We start from the raw sequence: 17,294 nt of genomic DNA, 5'->3' as shown, positions 1-17,294 counted from the left end.
TTAGTAAGTAATTGACCCAATACATAATTGACTTCATGTTTTACTAAAGCAGTGTTTCAAGTTACAGATTCTTTATTCGTGTCCAATATTGTTGTAATGTGAAAAAAGAACAGAATAACAATGATACATGCCCTGTTCTTCTTTAAAAATAGCGTTCCTCAAGTCTTAGACAGAGGAAGAAGTAGAAGGACCAGATGGTTTGTGGATAGAAAGTGTGATAAAACTATTGTTCAGGAACCGTTATTAGTTATTACATTCTTCAACTCTTTCATTTGTCTGACAGACTATAACTTGTTTTTCTGAACTATTGAGCTGGAATTGCAGCAAAACTTGTTTATATCAGGAAAATATTACTTTATAAACCAATTACATGAAGAGTGTGAAGAATAATAAGAATAAAAATGAAATGTAACGCACTTACATTGCGGATGTCATTAAATTTTAAGAGAATAACACAACATTAAGAGTAACTTAATTAAGAAGCCATTTTAGCAGTTATTTTAAGTAAAGCTGTCAAAGAGAAGAAGAATCATTCTTGACCTTTATGGGTAAAATGAAAAAACAAAATACACAATTTAAAAAAGAATGAGGCCTCACCAGTCAATGACAACCACTTAGCCCAACAACATATTTGACAACTCCCTGAAGCCCGACCAAAACAATCTTGGTTCTGTTGTTTCTAGTCACAATAAATTTGGTGTGTCTCGGATGAACAGACAGTTCCTTATCACCACTCTCTGCACGGAAAGGCGATAACACCCGAGATAGACATAGTTGAGCCTCCAGTATTTTGCACGTCTAAACAACTAACTAATCACAATGAATTTAATGAAGATAACAATAAAGATCAGTTTAGGTTAGGTACTGTTACTCTGCCACCAAACTGCAGAGCTCTACATGATGAATAATCCTTTCTCCCATGCTCCTCATGTCGATCAGATAATCAAATAACAATTTTTTCTAGCCATGAGAACAAATTAACAATTCGAACATTAATTGGAGAAGTCATCAGTAATGTAATAGTGACTTTGATCATACATTTCCTGCCAAAGTAAGAAAGAACATAATGGAATAATGAAGTAGTAGAACTTAGGAATAAGCATATTGAGAAACAATCTTGTTGTATCACACCAATAAAAGACAAACAAAAAAATTAGTAGGTCGATTAGTAGTCAAAAAAATGAGTATATGGAAACATCCATAATTTTATTTTAGCCAGCCAAAACATATTACAGTTGATGCAATATCACAAAATCCACTTGATGAATTACCTTATTCAAACCAATTTTGTACATGACGTTCACTGCTTCTTCACCAATGCGATGTAAGAAGTAACGTTATTCCATGTTATGGCAGATGATGACCAATATAGAGAAATAGGAAAATATTTTTAAAAAAATACCGAAAAGTAAAGCGTACCTATTACATGTTTCAGAAATCACATCAACAGGAATTTTTTGTAGTTGGTTAATGAATCTCAGCAACAAAAGTAGTACTTAAACCTCCAAAAAGATATTGATTATCTTTCGAGTGTCAGACTAAATTTCGAAAAACTTCTTTAAATACAACATTTGTAGCTTCAGTAGTTATTTGCCCATCGTCATCACAAACCAAAATTTTTAATCCTTTTCTGCTTGTCACCCGAGAAAGAGCAACATATAGTTGTCCATGTGTAAAAACTGATTTCTTCAAAAATAATCCCACGTGAGACAATGACTGTCCTTGACTTTTGTTGATTGTCATGGCAAAAGAAACAATGATTGGAAATTGTCTTCGCTGGAACTTAAATGGAATTCTAGCATCAGATGGAGTCAATGTCATTCTTGGAATAAACACTTTCTGTCCAGCCATCTGTCCTGCTAAAACCTTGGCTTCAATGACTTGATTTCCAAGTTTAGTTATGATCAACCTTGTTCCATTACATAATCCTGCTGACTGATCAATATTTCTTAATAACATTACCGGAATACCAACCTTTAGAGTAAGAGCATGATTTGGAACTCCAGAACATTTAATTGTATTTAAGAATTCAGGAGTGTGTACATGTTCCAGTGCTAAATAAGTATTGTCAGAGCTGCAGATTGTATCAGAACTCAAATATGATTTCTCAGAACTTTGATTAAGCGAAATCATATATTCGTTGACTGATTCCACCATATCAAGAGTTGGAGTAAGAATGGCTCTCTGCTGGAGGTATCCTATATCATTGCAACGACTGTTGAAATCCGGATATGTACTTTCTACAATTGCAGATGTTGGATCAACAGATTGTTTTATCAAAAGATCATCTGGTATTTGGACTTTTTCATTGCCATCAACAGAAGTACCAACTATACCATCGCCAATTGCCAAAATCCAATCTGAAAAAACTCTCAACTCATCTAGATGTGTCCCTATTTCATTACCTTGCAATCTCATATTCTTTGTTAACTTTAAGAGTTGACAGTGAGGCCACAAATAAGAAGAATTGAGAGAAGCATTAACAATATCTTGCCTACTTCCTTTTGGAATGACAGGTAATATTTGTCTGAAGTCACCACCAAGAACAATTGTTTTACCTCCAAATGGTAGGTGTAAATTGGATGCATCTTTAAACCTAAGAATATCTCTTAAAGTTTTATCAAGAGCTTCAAAACAATATCTATGCATCATGGGTGCCTCATCCCAAATAATCAACTTTGCCTTAATAATTAAATTTGCTAAAGGAGTACCTTGCTTGATATTACATGTTGAATCTTCAGTTACATTTAGAGGAATCACAAATCTTGAATGAGTTGTTCGACCACCTGGTAACAACAGAGATGCAATCCCGCTAGATGCAACAGTTAACACAATATCTCCTCTAGATCTTATGGCAGAAGACAGAGTTCTCCAAATAAAAGTCTTGGCTGTTCCTCCAAAACCATATAAAAAGAAAAATCCACCTTTGTCTTCATTCACATCTCTTATTATTTTTTCATAAACTGACTTTTGCTCATCTGTCAAATTCTTTACTAATTGTTGATGTTCCTCCACCAAAGCGCGTTTATTATAACGCAATTCATCCCGTATTAATCTATTACTGTTGTCAACTTCTTCCGTATTATAAACAGGCCTTGGCATTGTTGGAAAATCCTGAAAACTTCTTCCACAACCTTTCAAAAAATTTTCAAGCTTTTGCAAACAGCGATTTTTCAATTCTTCATCTGTTAGGTCAGCTTCTGAAATAACATAAAAATATAAAATAATGAAATACAATTAAATGTTAAAGTTTAGTTTAGCCACATGAGATTAATAATAAGATTAATGAAAAAGTATAGTGTTCAATAGTAGTTTACATGAATTTAAAGCACATTTAACGTACAAAGAATTTGAAGGAATAATATAGTCCAAACCATGTAGTTCATTTTATTTTTAAAGTGTACTAATAATGTGAAGATGCATTTTATTATTCGTAATGTATCAAAAAAGTCAGTTTTGATATCCAAAAATAATGAATTGAAATATTTTCAATTAAAGTAGAGAATGCATAAGAGCGATTTTAGGCTTTTCCGAAGCTTTAGGGCATTAAATACAATGCATTAATTTTTTATTAGTATTTATGTCTGGAAAGTGCATTAATTAGTACCAATATTATTCCTATGATCTAAAGAAAACACTATAGTAAAAAGACATAAACATAACAAAATATTGTTTAACGAACCTTAAGTTCTGGAATGAATTTTGTATGAAGTTGAAAAAAAATATAAAAAGCAATGAACAATAAGATTAATATGAATGAAGTAATTAAAAAGAAAATTAATTAATAAAGTTAAGCAAATCAGCCATCCTTCAGAAGTATCATATCATAACTCGAAATTGTAAGCATTAAATAAGTACCTGGGTGATCCAATATTCTTCTTTCTTCATGAAGGATATCTTCTGATAGTAAATGCCATGTTGCTTGCCAAACACTTTCTGGACGTGACATTGAATTTGATAAAAGTAGCATAGCAAATAATTGCCTAAGATATGATGCCATTCCCCAATTACTTGCTTCCATTATAGCATCCACGTATTCCTTGTCATCGTCTAATAAACCCAGAGTATAACATGCATCTCTAAAAGTCTCATGATCACAACCGTTGATATTTTTTAAATCCTCATAGCTCTTTGGACCTTTAATGACATTCAACAACAATCTAAGGTAATATTGCTCGCCAGATCCAGGTGGAACAAAGAATATTCTCCCAATAGAAAATGCAGATGTTCTTCTTTTTTCCCATCTTTTTAGATTTTGTTTCCACACAAACTTTAGAGGGAATTCTGCATAAGTCAATTCTCTTGCTTCAGGAAATGTCTTATTAGCTTCAAACCAGCTTAAAAACATAGATTCCTTAACGGTTGGTCTATTGACAACTGCATCAATTGGATCATCATCCGAAAATATGACTGTCTGATTATTTGGTAGGTGAAAAGATAGCCTTTCTACCGATGGTTCTCTATGGTGTATTGGGAATTTAAAAATTCTCCAAGCAGCTTCACAAGGTGATATGTATCGGCAATCACAATACATATTTATTTCATCAACGACCCCCGAGTCTTCATTATTTACACTTTGAGAAAAAGCTGCGGTGACACGATCATTTCCTTTATTAACATACTTAAATAAGTACTTAATGGATCGTGATTGATTACACCACTCCACGTTAATATGTGCACCATACTTCAATAATAAAAATCTATTGTGTGGTACAACATACCTATTATCCAAGTCAATACCTACTCTCTTTGCAGTTCTACCATCATCCCTTCTTCTATAAATTGGATATCCATCTTCATCAATTGTGGTTGATGACACAAATTTTTTTGGAAAGTGCTTTGTGCATCTACCATTTTGCATGCACGGAGAAGATTTTCTAGCAGTACCACAAGGACCATGCATCATGAAATTTGTAACAACATTATAATAATAAGGATCTACTTTTTTATCTGGTAATTCTGCTGAAATTATTCCATCAATATCTCCGACATTTGGGTATTTATTCAGAAGAAAAAGCAAGATGTGTGCATGAGGCAAGCCTCGCTTTTGGAATTCAACTGTATAAATCACTGAAGAATAAAGATATAATTAGATCATTAAGTTTATATATTAGTTATTTTTAATATTAGCATATAACAAAATTAATGTAATAATGTAATAATTTTCTAGAACATAAAAATTGTACCTGCTTTTACTTCTCCAAAAACTTTATTGTCGCGTAGATCCTTTATCATGCGATCCAGCTTGATTTTGAAAACCCTTGTTAAAATGTCGGGACGATCTTCTGGAGATAATCCCCTACTCTCCACAAATCTAGTAATCTCTGGCCATTTTGGGTTACAAGTAAATGTGATGAACAGATCAGGGTACCCCGCCCATTTGCAAATTGCCATGGCATCTTGATAATTTTGCAACATGTAGCGTGCACCTCCCGTAAAGCTGGAAGAGAGTATAACTCTTTGTCCTTGAGAAGAAGGTTCTATGTCACCATGTAAAACAGCATCTTGTAACCCTTTATAAAAGTGTGCTCTCAATTGTTTTTGATGGAAGCCTAATGAACCTCAATCGAGAAGATTCCATCATTGTATAACCATCTACCAAGAATTGCTGAAATAATCTTCTAGCTGACACAATTGTTGGAACTTCATCCTTCCTTTCTTGAATTTTATATGATAAGTACTCACGCGTGCTAACACATTTCCTTCCACTGGTCGAATCATCAATATCATTTAAAGGAATATCTTCTCGGTATCCGTCTTCACCATACGGAAATAGTAATGGATATTGCAAACCTAAGTATGCTGCATTTAATTCATTTACCCTTTGTAGTTGTCCAGATTGGCTTTCAACTATGATATCTCTGTCAGACCTTGTTTGTTCAAAATCTCCAACGATCAAAGCAGCTACCTCTGAAACTGTTGGTAAATTGTATCTTCTTCCATCAGAGCCTCTTTTCCCTATCAATCTAAGTCTAACATTTGAGGTCCGGTCTGTTTGAAATTGATCTCTTACCATTCTAAATGACTTTGCAAGAATATTGTTGTCATCAAGCATTTGCTTCAACTCATTCACAATTTCAGCATGAAGTTGATTGTTCATTTCACCACGGCTGTAAAGAAAAGTATTGAATTCAACTAACAATGTATGTCTTATAAAAAATATAATTTAAAAATATTTTGAGTAAGCAATTGTCTATGCTAACCTGATAGCATGAATTCTATTTTCCACCTCATTTTCTGTATCATAGATATACAATTGTGCAAATTTTGGAGAAGATCCCTCCGGAGGCAATAAGCTTCCAATCTGATGATAATTTTGCCCAGACAATCTGAATGTTCTAGGTCCCTTTGTTTTGTTGACAGAAAAATCCACCTTTCCTCCTATTGATGTAAATGCAAATATAGAATTATATGTTCGAATGTTCTCTCTGAAATGTTTGCTTTTTGCACCTTCATGAAATTAGGTTTGGCTAAAGCAGATATATATATGCAAAAATTATAGTGTCATTATTTTAATTAAATGAATTTATCTATTAACCTGATCCAAACAATAAATCCTTCAAAATCGAAGGAGGCTCCTTTGGATTTGGTAGCTTGATTTTTCCACGACCACAACACAAAGTGAAAACTGGTTTTTTATTTTTATACTTCTTGTCAACTCTTTCCTCGAACCAGAAATATGCCCCACAATATTCACATTCATAATTGGCATCTCCTATATCCCAGTATTCTAGTTTTATGAGAGTAAAATAAAGAGATAAAGTTAAAGTACTTATTATATAGAAAGTAAAATTATGTTGTATATGTAACTTTAAAATACGTCATACTTACCTTCATTGGTCATCCAGCTCTCTACTTCATCATCTATAAATAATAATAATTAGATCTTAAAATTTGAAATTTAATATATTTGGAACTGTTAATACATTTTAACATTATCGAACATTGATGAGTTTATATGTGAATACCTTCAAATACATCGTCATCTTCATTTGCATCATGAATTTGTACGTTGGATTGCATATGACCTTGATGCATAAATTAAAAATTAATAAACTTGTATGTATGACTATGAGTTGCGGTGAGTTAAATGGCATACCTGGTATATCACCATCAATATTGTCATCTTCAAATTCTAAACATAAATATTAATTGTTAGCCTTTTTTTCAATTTCATATTGAACAAAAAGTATAATGCAATACTGAATTTGAAATTATAGGGGTGCATTTAAAATAATGAAAATTGCAAAAGTAGAACCCAAATAAAAAATAACTCATAGAAGTAGAATTGTAAAATAACAAACATGTTGTACTTGAGAAAATAAAGAGAAGCAAATAAATGGCAGCAAATTAAAGTTTAGTTTTTTAAATAATTCTGTTGCCCATAAAGTTTCGCATATAAGTTATACGTATATAAATTAATAACTTCATTATTTATGTGGAGATGTATATAGCGGCACAAATAATTGACTTCCTCAAATTTCAAAAATAAGTTAAATAACTTAAACATAAATATTTACCTTGAAATAATGGTATCTCATTTAAATCCGGTAGAAGATGTCCTTTCTGCAAATTTGAACTCGACAAACCATATCGCAAATTATGCTCTGGCATTGATTTTGGATATTGTGCTTGAGAATAAGAAGATGAAACTTGTCCACAACTCTTTATGGGGGTAGTACGAAATCGAGGGAAATTTAGACGATTTGTTATATCCGTTAATGATTGTTTTGTTTTCCCTTTTTGAGAAGCATTCCCTATGATAGTAGTATCAACAAATTCTGTAAACCATAAAATAAAAACAAAAAAACTAATTGTTAGAAGTGGAAAAAGATAGGAAAACTATCAAACCAATATTTATATCCTAAATTCTATGTAAACAAACTTAATATGTAGCATTTTTTATATTTCATGGTCAAGAAAAAGTATAAGTTTATTGCAATATTGACCTTGAAAAAATAACTCTATAGCTGGGTTTAACTTAAAAAATAACTCTTGATTTTTGTGTTTTAACAGTGTCACCGTTAGTTTCAACCTCATTCCATTAAGTTAAACTAAAGGTAGTACCTTAGCAAACTTATGAAATTAAAGATGGTCAAGAGTATATATAGAGGTCAAATACAAACCGACTCCCATCAATAAGGTTTAACTTTGGCTAAAATCTCGCATTACAAACATGAACTAAATCTTACTTCGCCTCTAATTAGTCATACTTCCAATGAAACTGTAAACCCCCTATCAAACAACATGTTATATTAGATGGCCAACAAAACTTCATTTAAAAGTATTCTAAAGATTAAGCCTAATCAACCAAACAAATATTTTTAAAAAAAAAATAAACATCACAAAAGAGAAGATAAATCGCTTAATAAAATTTTCAAAAGTAGAACGACAAAAAAGAAAATTCATACAAAATAATAATTCTATAATTATAACAAACATGTTGTACTTAATAAAATAAACAAAAGCAAATAATGGCAGCAAATTAAGCTTTTATTTTATAAATTATTCTACTGGCCAGTCCATTACGCATATGAGAAAAAAGTATATAAATTAAAAAAATTTATATTTTTGTTGAGATTCAGTATAGCGACACAAAAGTTTGACTTCCTCAAATTTTCAAAATAAGATAAAACAAAATTTACACAAATATTTACCTTGCAATAATGGTAACTCATTTAAATCTGGTAAAAGATGATCGCTTTGCAATTTTGAAGGCGACAAATCATATCGCAAATGTTGTTGTTGCATTGAATTTGGATATTGTTGTTGAGACTGAGATGATGAAACTTGTTCACAAATCTTTATGGGTGCAATACATAATTGAGGGGAATTCAGACGATTTGTTATGTCCGTTAATGATTGTTCTGTTTTTCCTTTTTCAAAAGCATTCCGTCTGATAGTAGTAGAATGGATAAAGTCTGTAAACCATAAAATAAAAAAACAGGTAACTGTTATAAGTGGAAAAAGGTTGGAAAACTATCAAAACCAATATAATGAAATAATCTATAGGATGTTTAAGGACAATAACTATCATTAAAGGTTAGTATATAAGAATTGATATGCTGATTAGAATTGTGATTTTTCTCTACTTGCAACTGAGTAAAACAGGTATAAAAGGCACTAATAAAGACGACAAACCTGTACGACTAATCATCAAAAATACTTAAAAATTACAAATGCTCTAAAATTTTAAAAATGCATAAGATGCACGGGATGGGTAAACATATCAAAAATGATAAAACATATGACATAATTATTTTAAATTTATGCAATGATATATCAAATAATGCATATTCGGAAGAAAGACCATACACAGCATAATAGAGAGTACTATGGTGTAAGGATCAGAAAATACGTCGATATATAGGACACATGTTTTTTAAAATTATACTTAAATTTGAGAATCTAATGCATCTATGAAACTGAACAAATAGTAGAACAAAAAGATTTAGTAAGAGACCGAATTTACGTCCAATTGTTTAAAGAACTGCAAAATTACTCATGATCTATATAATGTTAAAATTTCATACCGTTCGAGGAAAATTTAGCCTGTTTCTGTTTCTGTATGCATATTCGATTTTTTCTTGCGAGTTTTTTCTGTTCTTCCATGTCAAAGTGCCGTAAAAACTGAATTTGTTGCGAGAAGTTGTAGAGTCTTTTGCAAAAGTAAAGTGGAATTTTGTAGGGCTTCTTGGCAACCCCTCAGTCTGTTGATTCCAAAGCAAAAAAAACTCTATTTTCTTCTGATAGTGTAATTCAATATCGAAAATTTCTGAAGCAACCACAACAGGGTTGACTACAACAATTTTAGAAGAAAAACTACTGTAGACAAACGTAAAAGCATGAAAGCGCTGGATACATATCAAAAAAATTGGCTGACGTTGAGGTAGGCAGGAGTTGGAAAATTGGGGTGAGAAACTGAATTAGGTTTGAGAAGTTGAAGAGTCTTCAAGAAAAGCTAAAACAGAGAGCAGTTGACGATAACAGGGCATATCTGATGCGCCTCTTTTTCCTTTATATTTATTATTATATTTTGTTTTTTTATTTTATATCTTTTTTAGTGCAGTAGTATTTTTAGTTTACTGTAAGTCCCAAAGACAATTTTTTAAATATATTTTCGAAATAATTAAAAATTAAAGTACAACAGGAAACTTAATTTTTATATTACCAATATATTTTCAACTGATTGAAGAATGAGTTAGCCCATTGTTATTAATTCTTAGCAAGTTCTAACTCTTACCAAATTCTCACTTTTACTAATATTGTGAATATTTACAAATCGTTATGTTTATGTTTGTTTATCCATAGGAGAGACGAAATTCGTCTCCCATGTTGCATATTTTAAAGGCGGTGTAGGTTGTGAAATTTGATCGTAAGAGCATGTTTGGAATATGTATGGTTTTTTCCTTTTTCTTATCTTGTTAACATATCGCACATATGCTCTAGTTATATGTGATGTAATATCATAAGAAATTCAATATTTTTGGATTTTCAGGTTGCCAAATAGAAACATAATGGCTAAATAGTCTTCAGATGAAGAGAGGTAAAATTTGTAATTGTTGTTGTTCATTTGTCGTATGAGAAAATCGTAATGGTTATGCAACTGGTGGTGGGTGGGCCTATTGTTCCTGCACTATTTGATACCCCAAGAATGAGTTGGTTGAAGAGTTTGAAATCCTCATAGAAGAGTTTGGAATACCTTGCAAATTTATAGAAGGTTATCTAGTGATGACACATTATCGATGCTATAATTCATCTAACTTTTGTCTTCATAGATATGAAGACAGTTGTTCGTGAATATATAGCAAAAGGCTTTAATAATTCCGTGGGAAATTTTACACATATACCATTCTGTCCAAATCCATGAAAATGGTTGGATTTGGACAGAATGTTCTTCCACTTTGTATTGGCTTTATTGGCTATATGGTTTGTTTTTTTCATGGTTTTCTTTCAATATCATTTGACTTACTCTATATTCATGCTTCAGGTTGGTGAAAGAGTCATAAGTGCTTTTAAAGGGTATAAAGAATCTGAGAGTGCCTTGCCTCACATGGACTTACAAATCCAACGTATTCCATTGATTCCAGCGACGTCCGAGATGATATTTTTGGAATACTTGTCCCCTGTCCTTTTCAGATTATATAGTAATTCTTGGCCTGTTTTTTTACTACCTTTGTTAGTTAAATTGAAGTAATCTGCTCATCAAGAGTAACGTCCCTTTTTTTTTTGTGGCCAACGTGATTTGCCTTTGTTGTTGTTGTGATGTATAAACGCTAATCTACATAATCACATCTCAATTTATGCAGACTACAGGAATAGAAATGTTCTGATTCAACTTCAAGTGCACAAAGTGCTCTGCAGAGATTAATTTGAGTTGATTTAGTTTCCTTTTTATGGAAATGTTGAAATTGCGAAGCACGATGATTGGAAGCAAGAAGAAGATAGGAAGGCTCTTCAATTCTTGAAGGTATTTAGCATCTTTATTTTGGAACCTAAAGAAGCATGACATTTTTCTTGGGACAGACTAAAAAAAGGTGTACCACATAAATTGAGATGGAGAGAGTAATTTATGTTATTTTCTGAAAAAGGTTCTTCTTTGGGGTAGGATTGTTGATTTTTTGCTTATTGTGAATATGCTAATTTCGAACGATAAGCATTGTCTGTGGATTACAAAAAATCCAGCCAAAGTAACATGAAATAATTTTAGTTCTTGAAAAAAATATTGAGAAATAAATATCCGAGTGTTGGTTGCAAGTTCCTAACAACAGTTGCTCCCCATTATGCTTTGCCGATAGTAAAAGAAATGATCTTTTACCTGCTTTGGTATCTGATTATCTACTAAATGCTTAATAGAAATGTTCTGATTCTACTTGAAGTGCACAAAGTGCTCTGCAGAGATTACATATAAGACAGATAGAAAATTTTCTGACAGCAAAGAATGAGACAAAAATGAAAGCACAACCAATAATGAAGCAGATAGCAAATCTCTGAGGCTAGCAAATCTCTGAGGCAACAGCAGCACATTCATTCAACATAAGTAATAATTAAATTCATGATTAATAAAGATAATATGAAGTTGCATAGGTAGAGTCATTTCACCAGATCACATATCAACAGCAGCACATTCATTCGACATAAGTACAAAATATACAATTGCATAGCTAAAGGCATTTCAGTAAAAGCAATCAGAGATTCTTTTCTTTCTTAACGACTCTGCGAACCTTGTTGCTAGAGAGTTGAGAATTGAAGTCGTCATCTGGTCCTACTGCTGATGCCTTATTAGCGGATCTAGTCTTCTTGTCATACGTCTTCAAAGGAGATATTTTTGCATTGCAAGCATCACCATCTTCTAACACGGACGATCCACTTTCTGATACGCTTTTCTCGATGGGAGTTTGCAAAACAGACTTCAGCTGAGTTTCGGCCATAAGATCCTTCCAAAAATAAAAACATTTAATAGCAGTTGGAGAGCAATACTGTTGCTAGTTGCATAATTTTGACTCATAATTGTTAACTAAATAAATAATGATGTAAAAGTTTAAATTTCATAAAATTTACCCCGAAAAGCTTATCTCCACTTGAGCTTTGTCCATCAAAAAACTGTGGATCCTGTTAAACAGAAAGAAAAAAGAACATTCATTCATCCTATGAATGCAAAATTATTTATACCTAAATTTTGTATGAGGAGGTTTGTGAGTAAAAAATGTTTACAGTGATAGTATCATCGAATAAACTGTGATTGTATTCCTTTAGAAGGTCATCATCATCAGTAAGCTTAAGAACTTTGTAGACTTCGACCTGTGACTCAATATTCTCTTGCTTAACAATAACCTTGAACATGAATTTTTTATAAAGAATATCGTCCAGTTCACTTGGATAAGAACAGTCAGCATCCGCAATTGAAGTCTACACCAAATTTCATAGGTTAGAAATATTATAATTGATAACTAAATTAAGTTTAGTATTATACCTCAAGTAATCTTTCCTTAAGTTCTTTTGCGGACTTCCCTATAAGCTGCATAGCTTCGCGATTCCAAAGCAACAATGAGATAAAAGCGGTTCCATCCATAACACGAACTTGAAGCCTATACCTGCAACTCAATTTTGATTAACCTTATGCATATTTTTTATAGATAGAAGAATTTAAATATACATAAATAGTAATTACCTGTGAGTAAATGAAAATTCTTCTTCATTGCATTTCTTACAAAAGTATTTATTTTCAACTTTATCAACCTTTCTACTACACTTGTTGCATGCCAAGTATGACCATCCCTGGTCAAGTTCCAAATTAACCAATTTTGCCGCAATCCAATAGCTACATTCCTATTTAACAAAAATAAAAAATTATTGTAAATGCAAAACAGAAAACATAAGATAAATATAATTGACAAAGTAAATTAAACTCACTTGCGTGCACTGAACTAAATCCCTTATAGTTTTAAACAGTACAATTCCTTTGTCTAACTCATCTCTAACAGAGTAACTTTGCTGAGAACTTGTTTGAGTGATTCGCTCAAAGTTTGATTGACGTGCTGCAAGTAATCTGCATAAGTCAAAAATTGTAATTTATAAATACTATTGTTATTTTTTGTGTACATATAGAAAAGGATTATACACTTGAAAAACCTGGATTTAAAGTCAATAGATTGCGGCAACGTAGAATTTATCCATATCTTTGTCTGATACCAACAGCTACGCACTGAGTAATTACCTGTGTATCAAATGAACTATAAATATAAATTTGAAATTTAAAAATTTTTATAAACTAAAATTCAAAAATACATGTAATTTCTGGTAAACCTCGAAATTTTTGAGCTTTCATATGCTGGAAAACAACAATCAAAGGCTCATCAGTAGATTCATTCAAGTGATGTTGAATTTGATCCACAAGTTCGCTCCATAAGGTTGCCAAAATCCTGTTCCTCCTATACGTTTCATGGTAAGATTAATAAACACATATATAGGTAATTTATTATAAAGTATTGTTTCTATTTTTGAATTACTTACTGATCATCTTCGAGCACAACATTAATAAAGACACTTTGGTTGTCTCCTTGCTTGTAGGTCTTAACATCTTCATAGGTCACAACCTGACCAACAACATCTATAAATATAAAAGTTAGTCACATAGTTTTACAAATACCATTAGTTCATTAAAAATGAAAAGAAGAATTACCGAGTAATTCTGTCTGATCGACATCATGTTGATTTGTTAGTTGGTCAAAAGAGCGCAAGTTAAAGATGTTCATATGAAATGAAGGGTCATTTGTTTCCTCAACAAATGTCTTTTGAGTAAATGTCAGCCTCAGGTTGTGTGCCGTAGTCCTCAACTTCAAATTATTTGGTCCGACTACAAAGTAGTTCATACGATATAAGCGAAGTTCATGTATCTTGTTCCTAAAAAACTTAACAACATACTTTCCGATTGAAGCATGTATACGATCACCCTACAAAATCAGATTCCTTATTAGTGCACAATTATGAAGCCAACAATTTTAAGATCGTCTATACTGTCATAACTGCCTAAAGTTGTCCTCAAGATTTGATGCCAAAAACCAGAATGCTACAGTTTGTTCTATATCAATTATGAAGCCAGCATTAATTAATAGACAGAAAGAGGAATACTTGTACTACACATATTTCATATATAAGCGTAGTTTCTGTATGTTCATCCGTTGATAGTCTAAGCAAGGCAACCAATATCTAATATTTGCCAGATTTTTATATTTTGAACAATACCTCTGTTATTTTGAACAATACATCTGTTATTATGTACGAAGATGCAACTTAACTGATTGTCTATATGTATATATTAGGATAATCACTGTCTAAAGTTATCCTCAAGATTTGAAATCAAAAATCAGAATGGCTCAGTCGGTTCCATATCACTTAAAGAACTGTTTATATGGAAGTAGAAATTATTGGAGCAACTTCCTAGACATTTGAGTAATGCGGAAGAATGAATTTTCATATAGAATGCGAGTACTTTACGAAGTTTAAACCTATGAGAAAGTTGAATATGTTACCTTAGAATCCTGTAAAACCAATTCAATTGAATACGGTATTTCCGGCTTAAAGCGATCCGGCATTACCCACATTCGAACAACTCTAACTTTGAGATTCCATTGCATCGAGTTGCCTGAAATTTATTTGATATCATGAATTTGTGTGGCCATATTTGCAAATCAATTGTAATCAGACTGGTATACTGAGTAGATAAAATACGAAGTTGAAAAGGTTTTGAAAATATACAGCGCATAAATCATGCAGTTATGTATGTGTAGATAAAATAGAGATTTTTGGTTGGAAGCCCACGTTTGGGAGCACGATCAGTCGTGGAATAGAAGAAAAACTACTGTAGAAAAATTGGGGTGAGAAACTGAATTAGGTTTGAGAAGTTGAAGAGTCTTCAAGAAAAGCTAAAACAGAGAGCAGTTGACGATAACAGGGCATATCTGATGCGCCTCTTTTTCCTTTATATTTATTATTATATTTTGTTTTTTTATTTTATATCTTTTTTAGTGCAGTAATATTTATAGTTTACTATAAGTCCCAAAGACAATTTTTTAAATGTATTTTCGAAATAATTAAAAATTAAAGTACGACAGGAAACTTAATTTTTATATTACCAATATATTTTCAACTGATTGAAGAATGAGTTAGCCCATTGTTATTAATTCGTCCTTTTTTTTAACTTTTATTTATGTATAAAAAAACTAATTGAAACTTTGACACGGTAGTTGTTGAGTAAAATAGGGTCAACTAAGAAAGTGGGAGGATTCTTTTTGTTTTTTAATAACAGCCAGCCCAAATAAGGGGAAGGAAATTCTATTTTTAATAGGCAATTGTATCAATAAGAATAACTGCAAAAACAAAATCGTGGAAGGACTGAAAACAAAATCGTGGGTCGATTGGAAGTTTTTTATATTTTTTAAATTTAACTTTATTTTGTTGATTTGTAGTTTGAATTTGAAATTCCAATTATCTTGGAGAGTTGTCCTAATTTTTTACATGTGTTAGAATTGTGGGTATTCCACTTGTCAGCCTAACATGGTTTTGCCTTTGTTATTCTATATAGATAGATGTGTTAGAATTGTGGGTATTCCACTTGTCAGCCTAACATGGTTTTGCCTTTGTTATTCTATATAGATAGATTAGAATGGAAAACTTTCTCAAATACCTATGTACATTTATGATGTATCTAATATATAATTAGACTAACAGATTCATGTATTAAACCACACACACGAGAGAAAATTTTCCTTAAAATTCTTTGTTTTAGAGAAATATGATAATGAAAATGCATTTTATCTAGCTCCAATTCTTATAAAATATCAGAGTTGTGATTTCTTTAATAGATTATAGTCATTTTTATACACATATACATGAAAATATTTCTATATCTTTCTAATTCGACTAAATTTACATAATTTTTTTTTAAATTCATTCATTTCTCTGCCGCGCAAAGCGCGGTTAAATTTACTAGTATTATACTAAAATTTCTACTCTCCTTCAGCCACGATAAGCTACTAGATCAGCATAGAGTATTAACCAATAAGAAGCTTTTTGTTTCTTCTTTATTGCTTTCACATCATTCTTGTCCTATTGCTCTCGTTTCCAATTATTAGCTTCATTTATTTGTTTTTTATTAACAAAGATCAACTTAATTGGATTGAATCAATTACTTGAGGTCTATTATAAAAAATTAATTGATTTAGCCTATTAGTCAAATTTTAGGTAAAACGGAGTAGCGATTGATTGGTTTTCCAAGGAAATGTGATGAATTGAGCGAAAATATGACTGAGTCGGAAAAAAAGAAGTATCGTTCGGTAGTAGGGAGAAACAAGCAAATGAGAGGTGTCGAAATCAAAGAACTAATGAGAATTTTCAAATGAACAAATATAAGTTTACTATTAAGCTGAACTAGATGGGATAGACGGGTTGAACGATAACAGCTGAAGCTGAGCAAAAGTTAGATGGTTAGATTCAGTGTTTCTTCTGAATTGAAATGGCGAAAATACATGGGATCTTTGTCACTCTCGTCGGACTAATCCAATTTAACTGAGAAAAAGAGCACTGAAGTAAAGGTCAGGCAAGCATCTGATAAGGGTGACTCTTTGTCACTCTCGTCGGACTAATCCAATTTAACTTTCTTTTTTATGCAGGCAAAGGATATAGACCACCCACAATTGATGATGACTTCGAGCATACCCATACAAAGGATGAAGGATGGGCAAAGAATACGTGTCGAGCTATGAGCTGAGCATAGGGATGTAATATTTTCTCTC

The 17,294-nt window shown here is 31.9% G+C and overlaps 3 protein-coding genes across 3 annotated transcripts; all 3 read right to left on the bottom strand.

Annotated features, from left to right (window-relative positions):
- Positions 1-603: 603 nt before the first annotated feature.
- LOC142168291 (uncharacterized) lies at positions 604-6,103 on the bottom strand. The gene is given in 4 exon segments (XM_075228955.1): positions 604-3,200; positions 3,859-5,070; positions 5,187-5,550; positions 5,552-6,103. Coding segments are annotated over 4 exon segments (3,792 nt in total). The 5' UTR covers positions 6,101-6,103; the 3' UTR covers positions 604-1,533.
- A 5,990-nt stretch (positions 6,104-12,093) lies between these two features.
- Positions 12,094-13,085, bottom strand: LOC142168289 (uncharacterized). Its single transcript, XM_075228951.1, has 4 exons — positions 12,974-13,085; positions 12,715-12,909; positions 12,562-12,612; positions 12,094-12,437 (listed from the first exon to the last, which is right to left on the bottom strand). Exons 1-4 carry the CDS (start codon positions 13,070-13,072, stop codon positions 12,189-12,191), a joined length of 594 nt encoding a protein of 197 aa, XP_075085052.1. The 5' UTR covers positions 13,073-13,085; the 3' UTR covers positions 12,094-12,188.
- An 82-nt stretch (positions 13,086-13,167) lies between these two features.
- LOC142166474 (uncharacterized) lies at positions 13,168-15,140 on the bottom strand. The gene is made up of 7 exons (XM_075225866.1): positions 15,033-15,140; positions 14,183-14,453; positions 14,014-14,110; positions 13,807-13,931; positions 13,633-13,717; positions 13,414-13,549; positions 13,168-13,329 (listed from the first exon to the last, which is right to left on the bottom strand). The coding sequence occupies exons 1-7, from the start codon at positions 15,135-15,137 to the stop codon at positions 13,168-13,170; spliced, it is 981 nt and encodes a 326-aa protein (XP_075081967.1). The 5' UTR covers positions 15,138-15,140.
- Between the last annotated feature and the right edge of the window lie 2,154 nt (positions 15,141-17,294).

This window comes from Nicotiana tabacum, chromosome 2, assembly GCF_000715075.1.
Source record: "Nicotiana tabacum cultivar K326 chromosome 2, ASM71507v2, whole genome shotgun sequence".
In the NCBI taxonomy this organism is placed as follows: Eukaryota; Viridiplantae; Streptophyta; class Magnoliopsida; order Solanales; family Solanaceae; genus Nicotiana; species Nicotiana tabacum.
The sequence above is the reverse complement of the archived record's forward strand: the minus strand, read 5'-3'. Positions and strand labels throughout refer to the sequence as shown.

Excerpts from the sequence above, each read along its gene's own strand:
- LOC142168289 (XM_075228951.1), bottom strand. The coding sequence starts at position 13,072 with ATGGATGGAACCGCTTTTATCTCATTGTTGCTTTGGAATCGCGAAGCT. Across the intron at positions 12,613-12,714 it reads TATTCGATGATACTATCACT|GATCCACAGTTTTTTGATGG; the intron begins GTAAACATTTTT and ends TCTGTTTAACAG. Across the intron at positions 12,438-12,561 it reads GTGGAGATAAGCTTTTCGGG|GATCTTATGGCCGAAACTCA; the intron begins GTAAATTTTATG and ends TATTTTTGGAAG.
- LOC142166474 (XM_075225866.1), bottom strand. The coding sequence starts at position 15,137 with ATGCAATGGAATCTCAAAGTTAGAGTTGTTCGAATGTGGGTAATGCCG. Across the intron at positions 14,111-14,182 it reads CGATCAGACAGAATTACTCG|ATGTTGTTGGTCAGGTTGTG; the intron begins GTAATTCTTCTT and ends TTATATTTATAG. Across the intron at positions 13,718-13,806 it reads GAAAGCTCAAAAATTTCGAG|GTAATTACTCAGTGCGTAGC; the intron begins GTTTACCAGAAA and ends TTTGATACACAG.